The sequence below is a fragment of the Melospiza melodia genome, chromosome 3, assembly GCF_035770615.1.
Source record: "Melospiza melodia melodia isolate bMelMel2 chromosome 3, bMelMel2.pri, whole genome shotgun sequence".
Classification (NCBI taxonomy): Eukaryota; Metazoa; Chordata; class Aves; order Passeriformes; family Passerellidae; genus Melospiza; species Melospiza melodia.
This window is the reverse complement of record NC_086196.1, coordinates 68,883,664-68,895,561: the sequence shown is the minus strand read 5'-3', so window position 1 is coordinate 68,895,561 and position 11,898 is coordinate 68,883,664. Positions and strand designations below refer to the sequence as shown.

Below are 11,898 nucleotides of genomic sequence, written 5' to 3'. Positions count from 1 at the left end.
CATTGTCTCAGTCACTCCAGTATTTATAAATCCTCTTGCTGTCATGTAAAAATATTTCTAAGACCTCTTACCTATCTAATATTGAATACTCAACTCCTTCTTTTTTGTTAGAAGACTTTGGCACATTTCTGAGATCCTGGACTGTGACTTTACATGTCTTTCACCTCTTTGAAAAGAAAAAAACCAACATTTATCTCAGTTGCTATTTCTAATTATTTTTATAAAGTGCATTTATTTTTCATTATTAATAATTATTACGGTTTCATTTTCAGTACTTTTCCTATTGAGCTTATTTTCACTTTCTGAACCTGTGCAATCTTCTCTGATTAGAAAACAAACAAAAAAAAAGCTGCCAGAAACATAATTTAATTTCCTTCAGTATTTTACCACACTATTTTTGCTATCAATCTGTATAATTATATTGTGTTGGACTTTCACAGCAAAGTGTTACACATTTATTTTTACCCATTTCCACGTGCAAAAAAAAAAATCTTCAGAGAAATATCAAATTGCCTACCATACTATTTATCTTCAACACTTAGTATTTTGTCATACAACTAGGTCCTGGAAGAAGAGAAAATGTACTCCTTACAGCACAAAGGACAGATGTCATCAAAACTGAAAAACTTTGGTGGGCAACTACCAAAGAGTACTTTTATTTTGTTTAAGTTTTGGGAACTAACTTGTGAAATTTGATGTTAAAAAATTAAAAAGCAGAATATAATATTAGAAGCAACATTATAAATATGCTATTGAGAACTATTTGGTGGCTTTTGAGGGCCTGGATTTTTGAGCACATGTATTTTCAGGAGTAGAAATCTGAGAGTTGCTCCTGAACTAGAGACCAGAACTGAAAATACATGACAAAAGAGGCCCCCATTTCAAACTTGAGACATAGTTTTGGAATTACTCTGTGTCTGGGCTCACTTGTCCATATATAAAAAGGAAAAAAATCTTATTTTTATAAGTGTGAAAATCAGAAAGAAAGAAAATTGAGTGCCTGTCAAAAATTCTAATAACCACTTTCAGAAATGCATTTTTCTCAAAATTAGCCAGCCCTTAATAATATAATAAAAAGTAAAATTACTCTGCTGCTGGCTTTTGAAGCATGACATTCTGACATTTCTCTGATTCAAACCAACATTTCTAAAGAAACTTTTAAGATAGTGCCTAGACAAAACACATTATTGAAATCCTGCTCCATTTCTTTTGAAATATAAATAGACAGGCTCCCATTGATACCAGTGGGAATGCACAATGACCTTTTCCTAATTTGAACACACAGAAGTTGGAAATGGAGATATTTGAAACCAGTAATGAAGCTTACAGCCTGAATAATACACCCTGCACTGCTTGTCACTCTTATTGTGCAATGCCATCATTTATTCACTATGCTAATGGTGCAGGTGAGGATTTTCTTTCAAGGCAATTTAAATCAGTAATAAACACGAACCCTTTTGATCACCCTGTTACTCATTAATTACAAAACCAAAATATCTTCACACTGTAGAATTCATTTGCTCATTTTCTCCTGGAATGACCATACATTCTGTACAGATGGAAGTCTATACAATTTTTATAATGGCCAGCAGGAGTTTTTGTGCCTCCTGATGATAAAAGTAAAGGTTTTGATTTTTCTAAAGACTAACAGAAGAGTATTTCATAAATATTCAGTCGTAGCATGACACCTACTCAAACCTATTTCAAAGCTGAAAGAAAATTGGGAAATAATTGAGACCACTTGGAGATGCAAAATGAGGAACTACTCTGTCCTGTTGCTGAATTTCTAGGTCAGGACATACAACTGTTCCTTTCCCACCTGATTCAGGAAAGGTGTCCCTGCCCACGGCAGGGAGCTGGAACAAGATGATCTTCAGGGTCCCCTCCAGCCCAGGCCACGATGATTCTGTATTGTTACAATGCTTTGCTGAAGGAGTTCTTGTTCCAGTCACAGCTACTGCCACATGGATAGAGATTACATTGCATCCAGAAGTGCACTTTGGTGTCATTCTTATCATAAATGATGCTAGAAAAAACACTACATTCTTCTTAATATGTAAATAATGCCATTAGTAGATTGTGGTGTTACTCAGTACCATTTAATGCAACCACAGTATTTGCTGGCTCTGTGTCTGGATGTGGACCCACAGTTTGCATTTTTCAAATGTTATGTTTTAAGCCATTGCATGCTTTGGTTTGTTTTCAGCAGGTGGTTTGTGTATGATGTAGCATGGCTGTTCATATGTGGTGGGACAGGAGAGCTGCCATGACTTTGGTAGTTGTTAACCTGTGAATTTTTTTGAAAAGTTTTTGAGGAAATTTTCCACACTAGTTTTAAAGGATTATTTTTACAGAACATACTGAGTTGGAAGGGACCCACAAGGATCTTTGAGTCCAGCTCCTGGCCCTGCACAGGACAACCCAAAAGTCACACCATGTGCCTGGGAGCTTTGCCCAAACACTTCTTGGGCTCCATCACGCTGGTGATGTGACCACTTCCCTTGGGAGCCTATTCCAGTGCCCAGCCACCCTCTGGGTGAAGAACCTTTCTCTAATGTCCATCCTAAACCTACCCTGACACAGCTTCAAGTCATTCCCTCAGGTCCTGTCACTGGCACCACAGAGCAGAGATCAGTGCCTGCCCCTCCTCTTCCCCTCACGAAGAAGTTGTAGACTGCAATAAACCCAGACTAGATTTACATTATTTTAAACCGCCTGAGGGTTTTTTTAGCATTTCTGAATATTGAAATTATCTATCATTATCTATCCAAGAGATGTAAGCATTTTAGGAAAGGTGATGATTTGCTGTTATTTTTGATGGAAAAAACCCGTCCCTTCCTGAGGAGCTATGAATATGTGACTTATTGATACCTGCAGGCCCGGTGATTTGTCTAATCAGGAAGAACAGAAGGAAAAGAAAGGAAAAGGAAGAAAAATGGAAAAGGGAAAAAGTCGGGGAAAGGAAAGGGAAGCAGCCGGCAAAGCAGCCGAGGGCATTCCCTCCAGGTCCTGTCACTGTCACCAGAGCACAGATCAGTGCCTGCCCCTGCTCTTCCCCTCACGAAGAAGCTGTAGACTGCAATAAAAAATAAATAAATCAGACTAGATTTACATTATTTTAAACAGCTTGAGGGTTTTTTTAGCATTTCTGAATAGTGAAATTATCTCTCATTATCTGTCCACCAGATGGAAGCATTTTAGGAAAGGTGATAATTTGCTGTTATTTTTGATGGAAAAAACCCGCCCCTTCCTGAGGAGCTAGGAATATGTGACTTATTGATACCTGCAGGCCCGGTGATTTGTCTAAGCAGGAAGAAGGAAAGGAAAGGAAAAGAAAGGAAAGGGAAGAAAAGTTGAAAAGGGGAAAAGTCGGGGAAACGAAAGGGAAGTGGCCGGCAAAGCAGCCGTGGGCGTCTCCCTCAGCCGGGGGGCGGGGCCAGGGGCGGTCCGGCCCCGCCCCGGTCTCGCGATGGGCGCTGGCCCCGCCCCCAGGGGTAACGGCCGTACCCGCCGGGCCTCGCGGGCGCTGTTTACGGCGGCGCAGCCAATGGGCGTGCGCGGCGCGCGGGCGGCGCGGCCAATGGGCCGGCGGGGCAGTGCGTTTGAACGGCGCGGCGCGAGCGCAGGGGCCCGCGCGGCCCGGCGCGGTCCGTGCGCTCCCCGCCATGCCCGGCCGCCCCGACGACTACGAGGTGCTGCTCACCATCGGCGCCGGCTCCTACGGGAAGTGCCGCAAGGTCCGCCGCAAGGCCGACGGCAAGGTGAGCGGCGGGGGAACCGGCGGCAGCGCAGCTTTGCCGCTGCCGTGCGTCCCTGCCCGGTGCTGGCGGCTCTCCGCGACACTCGAGCGGCTCTGGCAGCCGCGCGGCCCGGCCGCTGTCCCGGTCACTCCCCAGGGTGTTTGTGCCTCCGCAGATCTTGGTATGGAAGGAACTGGACTATGGCGCGATGACGGAGTCGGAGAAGCAGATGCTCGTGTCGGAGGTGAACCTGCTGAGGGAGCTGCGGCACCCGAACATCGTGCGCTACTACGATCGCATCATCGACAGGAGCAGCACCACGCTGTACATCGTCATGGAGTACTGCGACGGGGGAGACCTGGCCAGCCTCATCGCCAAGTGCGCCAAAGAAAGGCATGTGGAGTGTGTTTGGAGTGTCTGGCACGGGGCTTGGGCAGCCCGGGGAGAAGGGAAAGTTACTTTGTAACTTCTGAGCAGTTTCGGGTTTAAACCTCTGGGCCCGACAACTCTTCTCAAACGCGAAAGGTTTTGTACAAAGTTACAACAGCGATGGGAACTGTGCTATTGGCTGCATCACCCGATTGGGTGTTGGTGCTGAAGTATAAGAAACCCCGAGCTCTCCTGGGAGGCACATGCTGTTGAGGGGTTTCTGGCTATGAATGGGGTTAGGAACATAAACCAGGAGGTTACAGCTCTTTTTGACAGGCAACATGGTCTTCCCCTTGAGTAAAACTCCCGGGGTTTATGAGGACGCCAAAGTGTGTGGAAGGGAGGAGTGGTTTTGAACGCAATGTGAAAAGCTGTTTTACCTGTCTATATATAAAGCTTGGAGAGACATCAAGTTGATAAGTCTTCATCTTGGTCTAATCTCCTACTTAAGTATAGTGTCAATTTTCACATTCTTAGGTCAAAACAAGTACATGACTCCACCTCTTTGTGAGGATAGCCTAAAACAGTTGTGCAGCTGCCTGCCAGCATCATTGTTTTCATTTAAGGAAGTTTGTATTAAAAAAATCAGCCCTGTTTTGGCTGTTACTATATGTATGCTCATTATTAATAAGTGGCAACATATTGTTATCTTAAGTGATCAAAGGGTCAGATCTCATCACAAAAACATCAAATTGACGTTTGTAAATAATGAAAATGCTATGTGTTTGTTAGATGGTATGGGAGAGGGAGGAAATACTGCAGTTATTCTGCAATGAAAGCCTCAATGTCATCTAACATATCTGCAGTGATTTTTTAAAAACAATTAGTTTTAAAGGTTGAATATGTAGATGCCTGTTGCTGATAGTGCTTGAGTGGTGTTTTATGACAGTACCATGAAAAAAGTTATGGAACTAAAACTGGCAGTGACTTATCGAACTGATGTGTGTTCAGAAAATCCATTAAACAATGTGTTCGTTTTGCAGGCATTTCTTGGATGAAAGCTTTGTTCTCCGAGTGCTGACCCAGTTAACATTGGCCCTGAAGGAGTGTCACAGACGGAGCGATGGTGCAGTCGCTGTGCACCGGGACCTGAAACCAGCAAATGTCTTTCTAGATGGCAAACAGAACGTGAAACTTGGAGACTTTGGGCTGGCCAGGATATTGCGCCATAACACCAGCTTTGCCACAACGTTTGTCGGCACTCCATATTACATGTCTCCAGTAAGACCTCCTTCTATACCTTGTCTTCCCTTCTGCCCCTCCAAGGTGTGCTCTGTTGGTCTCAGAGTCCATGAATGTTTGGGAAGTTTTAATGAAGCCTTATTGGTCTTAAATGCAAGTGACTTTTTTCATAAAGTATGTGTGCTCTGGAGACAAGGTTATCCTGCAGTTATTTTCATCTCCTTTCTTCCCCACACAATCAACTTCCTTCTAATAACAGTTGCTCTTTGCTGTATAAGTTTTGTTATATTCTTGGGACACTAGAGGTGTTGGAGTATATTGTTCCTGAAAAGGAATAGGGAAGTTAGAGACCTTTTATGCTTCATACTCTTAAGGTAAAGACCTTATTAAATTACCTTCTAATGGTAGGATTTTAAATTATAGTGGAAATGAGCAGGAATTACTTATTTCCCTGATACAGGGCACTTTGTGTGGGAAAAATTAATGTTGACTGAAATAGAGTTGCATCAATTAAAGATTGCTGCAACCACTTCAGTCTTCTACAGTGTAGTACTGCTACAAATAGTTAAAATCCTTCTAGTAAGAGTAGATATGGATATTAGTTAAGATGGAATATTAGAAGTTGCTCCAGTATATAATGGTTTATTTCAGGTTTGAATGGTAGCTGATTATCCTGCAATAGTGGAACCATGTCTTTGTAATAAACCTAAGGTTGTTCTCTTTCTTTAGGAACAAATGAACTACTTGTCATACAATGAGAAATCTGACATCTGGTCGCTGGGATGTATCGTGTATGAATTATGTGCTCTCTCGTAAGTAGGGTGGTGTGGTAACAAATGTGGAAACATAACTGCTAATGCAGGTGTGCTTGTAATTTGTGTAGATGAAAGCTTAAAGGTTTCAGAGACTAGTCCTAGATTCTTATTTCTCTCTTGGTCTTGACATTAGATAGTCAAAACAAACCTTGACTGCAGCTTTTTTTTCATAGTCTGATACGTTGTTTTTTTTTTCCTGAAAATAAGTCCTGTAAAACTAGTGAAAGAATCCAAGAAAACTTTTCTTCTTCAGGCCTCCATTTACAGCTTTCAACCAAAAGGAGCTGGCAGAAAAGATAAGGGAAGGGAGGGTCAGGCGAATACCATATCGTTACTCAGATGATCTGAACAACCTTCTCAGGGACATGCTGAATGTAAAGGTAAGAGCCAATTACTAATTTCTCCACCTGTGATTTGAGCTAGTACTGAAATACTAGTTTTTCTTCTCGATTATGAAACAAACCTACCTACAAACAACAAGTAGTTGTTGTTATCACCTTGTCACTTGTAGAGGAAGGAGGGAGGAGTTTGCTCTGAGTCCATCAGAGGCAGCAGTTCAAGTGTCATGCCAGGGTCACAGGGTGCCAAAAGGTGGTCTCAATATTGGCTTACATGGGGTTTCCTGATTGCATGCTTATTGAGGCCTTATAACTTCAGGGTTAAAATGGTTCTAGTGTGTTTAGGAGCTGGAAGGGGCCGTTTTTTCTTCATTTTAGGGTTGGCTTTACATGGCTAATGTATATCTTGTTCCCCTACACCTGGTGAGGAGATATTGAGGAGAATACGGCAGGGGCAATAAAGTTGTAACAAGTGCCAAGCCTCCAGCAGGCATGGACTGTTCAGCAGAGTGTTAGCTGAGCAAAGTGCTGGCAGCTGCCTCTACAGGCTCACTCACCCCCTTCTGACTCTGCAGGGAGGGGGTCCCTGGGCTGGGAGACACAGTCATGCAGCTCTAGAGCTGAAGGCTGGTAACAGCCTTCTCCCTTAGCTTTTATCATCCTGCTGTGCTACAGCTTCCCAACTCCAGTTTTCTCCAATCTCCTTTGCTTTGTAACACCTTAGCTGATCTTGCTTGGAAATCTCTGACCTCACTGTTTCTCCTTACAGATGGAACCTGTTGCTAATGCCTTTCCACTTCCTAATTTCCTTTAGGATTACTGCCGACCTTCTGTTGAAGATATTCTGCGGCACCCCTTGATAGAAGATATGGCAACAGAAGAACAAAAACAGAATTCTGAAAGAAGATGCCTCAAACTGTGGGAGCCAGAAAGGCTGCAGTTCTCAGATGTTGTAGTAAATGAGCTGAAACGAAAGGAGCAACAGTTACAGGAGCGAGAGCAAGCCATTAAAGAGAGAGAACAGCGTCTGGAGCGTATGCTATTCCATTTTGGGAAGGGGATGGCAATGGGATTCTGATTCAGTCAGAGGAAGAAAAAGTAGACAGTTTTCACAACCCTCATTTTAATGCACTAAGATACTGTAGTACTTCATTCACCACTAGAATTGTGTCTAAAGACCAAACCAAGAATGCAAGGGCTTACTCTGCTATACTAGCTTCTTTTTTAAGTTACTAAGATAGACTTGGTAGTTTGGATATGGAAATCTGGTTTGTGAAGATTGTTAAACCTGAGTGGCAATTAGGAAAGTATACAGAAATGTAGGGTCTGCACTGTGCAGTGTAGGTTGCTTTTTCACCTACTGTGTAAGTAAACATTGCTTATTCTAACATGTAACCTAAGATGAGCCTCATGCTGGAAAAAAAATCTTTGAGTAAACTGTCAACTGCTTTTATAAAAGCTGCTCCCCACAGGTAGCTTACCTGTGAGTCTATAGATGGCTGGTCCTCAAGTGTTGGTATTTCCTCCACATGAAATATCTCTCTGCATATGCAGTAGGCTCTGCAATACAGTTTTTAACCATGTGGATTTTTTTGTCTGAGCCTGAATAACAGCTGCTGCTGTTGTAAGCAGGGTGTTAAATCATAGCTGGATTATAATATCTGATATATAAATATTTAAACCTGGTGTCATGTGTGCCACGAGTTAATGTGCAGAATAGAAAGTTGCTGTCTCTTTGTTGCATACACGTCAGAGTTTGGGACAGAAGCGTGCCTGGCATTTCAGAGTACTTGTCAGTGCTTTATTAGTGCATTGATAAAGGTGTACCTACACAGCAGTAACCTTTGTTTAGAGCCATAGAATCAGAAGTGTGGGTGCACCTGACTGGCTATTACTGCTGTCTTTCCCTGTAAGAGAAGCCCACCATGCACAGTCACTCTAACATTTACGTGTTCAAGCTGCATACTGCCGTATTTCTGCTTCCAGAGAGAGAACGGGAGCTCAGTGTTCGGGAGAGACTGGCAGAGGACAAACTTGCTAGGTATCTTACTAACCTATAATAGTCTATATTAGAAGCTCTACAGTCTTACAACAAAAAGCTTAAACTTCTCTTCCCACACCAGAGCTGAAAGCCTGCTGAAGAGGTGCAGTCTCCAGAAGCAGCAGCAGCAGGAGGTAACGTGCGCGGAAGGCCCAGGTATGCAAATACTCCGGCAGGCGCTTGCACGGGTCGATGTAGTCTGGTGTGAGCAGAAGAAAGCCCCTGGTGCTCAGCGTGCTCACCACAGTCCCCTTGGGGAAAGGCAAAGCCCACTTATGGCTGCAAGGTTGAGAAGAGACTTTTGATTTTTCTGCTTTGCAAAAGGACTTAATGAGTGATGCTCAACCATAAGCCTGAGTTAGCACTGTTTGCACTGCAGTTTGGTGCTGTCTGAGAAATGAGGTTCTTGTGGTGACCCAAACCTTTCTCAGAGTTGCACTTATTTTATGTGTGGATGTCTTTTTACAGACCTTTGATCTGGTTAATTTAAATAAAATTGTACATGTCTAATAAATTCAGTTTTCATTAAACTTCCAAAAGCTTCAGCATGGGAAGTACTATTTTTTTGCAAGGGACCCAGCTGTGACTGGTGGATGCATCATATAAACTATGAAGAATACACATTGCTATTATAGAAAGAAAAACTCATATTTGAAAATGTACTAAAACACTTCCTGACTACCTCTAGTCCAATCTGTTTTATGGTAGTATTTTATACTCACTTTGCCCTTGGTTGTTCATTCTTTGCTATCGTAAGGGTATCATCTGTTAATTGCTCCCATCTGTTATTATTAAAAATAATATTCAAGTATCTAAATGCCTTTTTAAATAGTGGTAGGTATAGTGAAGGGCTGGGTCAGAAGTAGTACTCTAGAACAAAGATGTGTGAACACTCTTTAACGTGCAGTAACCCTCTCTTCATTTAGTTTTGGTCTGATAAAGCAAGATAAGCATGTCACTGCCTCCAAAGCAAATAAAACTGAAGTAGCTTTTTCTTTTTTTCCAAGAAATGCCTATCAGAGCAGAAAAGGACACAAGTAAAATGCCCCTAGCAAGGGAGTGCTTGAGCTGTACCTAACATTTCTGTCAACTTTGGGAATTCCACCTGTCTCAACATCTTGTCTGACATCGACACATTAAAGAATTTGAGAACAAACTTGCTTTTGGCTTTCTGATGTTGCATCTAAAACTGGATGACTGAAGGCAAATGAGCTTCAGCTCTTACTTCTGTTCTCTTCTGCATTTCCCACCCCTTTTCATGATATTTGACCTTACCAGGCATATTAGTTTTTGAGGATAGGCAAAACCTGTTTGTGTGGTTAATACCTCAAGCTGGATAATGCAGCAAAGTGAACATAGTTATTATAAAACTGACCAAATTTTTCACTATCTGTAGAGCATGTGATTTGCTGCCCTTCTATTTCATTCCATGGTGCTCTTGTAACAGTGTTTCTAAAATTATGCCCATTCTCATACAAATGGACCAAGTGTTTCTCCAATAGTGGTACTAAGATTGCTTGCTTGTGTTTTCAGTTGCTCAAATATTGCTGTATTTTTCACAACTGGGTTGCATCTCACACATCTCTTAGATCCCTAATTTCTCCTAGAAGTCCATTGGGTGGTTCACTTGACAATAAAATGGAATACCAAAAATCCAGGGTTTTTAAGACTGTGTCCTAGACACTGCCCTATTTTTACAGGGATGTTCTGATTCTTAGTGAACCATTTAATGTTAAAACAGACCTGACTTACATTGATGAAGCTAAAAAATGCTGAAATATTTACTGGCTTTTAAAATTCATTCTTGCTCTTTTGTGCTTATTGCATGTTTGCTGTAGCCTCATAAATTGACAATTAAGGCTTCAGTGTTGAGATTAGAATAGTGAGACCTCTGATTGAGTAAAAATCACGCTTTAAGTTGGGCCTTGTGAAGTTGGCTCTTATGTGAGGCAATTCAGCTGTTACAGTAGTTTTTGATGGCAGTTTTTCTACTCTTAAATCATTGACTGCCTTTTGATGGTGGCATGCTATAGGATATTCTATGAAAATTCCTGTTCTGAAGGCTGCAGTGAAAGCAGCCTGTTAATTTTCAATTCACCTAAACTCATTACTCACCAAGTCAGAGCCTAATTTGTACCCCAGTGACTTAATTCAAGGATGGAGTTGGAATGATGTGGGTGAAGTACAAAAACCACTAGCCAGGTTGAGTCTACCTTTGCTGTGAAGCAAAGACAAGCTTTTTTCAGTAGCTGAAAATTCATCCTGCATTTTCTTTTGGAACTGGCTTATGTTACTGTTTATTTAATTTCTGTCCTTCAGAAGACACATGTCTTCTTTCCTTAATCAACTAATCTTTCCTTAGGTATTGGGAGGTGCACCCTAAAAACTACTATGGCATATATCTTTTTACCATGATCATTTAAAAGGCTTGTTTTCAATTTTTTTCTCAAAAAATAGAAAATAATTGTTGCTATTAACAGAGATGCATTTATTTAGATGACTTAAAGCCATAGGTAGATGACAAATTGGGCATCAGGGTTAAAAGCAATAAATGCTGGAAGATGCACTAATGCAGTACTTTTTGATTTCTTAAGATAACACACTCCTGCTTCCCCTTTCTACAACCAAGAAGAACTCACACTATGATGGAACTGAAGAGAAAGCTGTACCTCATAATATGGAAAACTATTTCCTTTCCAAAGGAAAAAGCTCTGATCTCAAAAGGCGTCTCTATGCTGCAAATCTACGGGCTCAAGCACTGGCTGAACTGGAAAAAAACTATCAACTAAAGAGCAGACAAATCTTGGGCATGCGTTGAAACTGTAACAGATACATTTATCTTTGAAAAGAAGATTAAATGTATAGGCAGATACTTGTGCCTCCCTCTCTTAAGCTAGAACCTACTGAGAAATTATTTTAGCAGTTATACAAACTCTTCGTTTATGACAGGTAGTTTATGATAAATGGATAAGATGCTATATGATGAAAATAGGTACTTTTGATACCAAATAAAACAAACTGAATTAATTGTACTATTAAAGAAAAATATTTTGGTCCTCCTGTTTACCATACTTTACTCTTCTGAAAATATAAAGAATGAATATATATAAATTATTTGTTTAAAATCTGATGTGAAAAACTTTTCAGGTGAAAAATGTACAGAGAGTTTCAGTCTGTAGGTTAAAATGTTGTATGTAATGCACAGTTGTTGATAAAGGAAGTGTTTATATTCTGTATATGTGGGAAAACAGTGCCTTCTTTTCTGCACTTGTAAATACTTTTTAACCAAAGAGCACAAAGATTTTATCCATCTCTTCCTGCTAAGTAAGTGCTCTATCAAAGTAGGCTGCTTT

The 11,898-nt window shown here is 41.2% G+C and overlaps 1 protein-coding gene across 1 annotated transcript; it reads left to right on the top strand.

Annotated features, from left to right (window-relative positions):
• Window positions 1–3,665: 3,665 nt before the first annotated feature.
• Window positions 3,666–11,591, top strand: NEK2 (NIMA related kinase 2). The gene is made up of 9 exons (XM_063153486.1): window positions 3,666–3,761; window positions 3,916–4,133; window positions 5,153–5,390; window positions 6,081–6,163; window positions 6,420–6,546; window positions 7,319–7,538; window positions 8,491–8,545; window positions 8,628–8,701; window positions 11,140–11,591. Exons 1-9 carry the CDS (start codon window positions 3,666–3,668, stop codon window positions 11,361–11,363), a joined length of 1,335 nt encoding a protein of 444 aa, XP_063009556.1. The 3' UTR covers window positions 11,364–11,591.
• The last annotated feature ends 307 nt before the right edge of the window (window positions 11,592–11,898 follow it).

What these genes read in the sequence shown, in the direction of transcription:
- NEK2 (XM_063153486.1), top strand. Translation starts at nt 3,666, where the DNA reads ATGCCCGGCCGCCCCGACGACTACGAGGTGCTGCTCACCATCGGCGCC. An exon ending in GCCGCAAGGCCGACGGCAAG is followed by an intron (nt 3,762 to 3,915) that starts GTGAGCGGCGGG and finishes GTGCCTCCGCAG; the next exon opens with ATCTTGGTATGGAAGGAACT. An exon ending in CTCCATATTACATGTCTCCA is followed by an intron (nt 5,391 to 6,080) that starts GTAAGACCTCCT and finishes CTCTTTCTTTAG; the next exon opens with GAACAAATGAACTACTTGTC.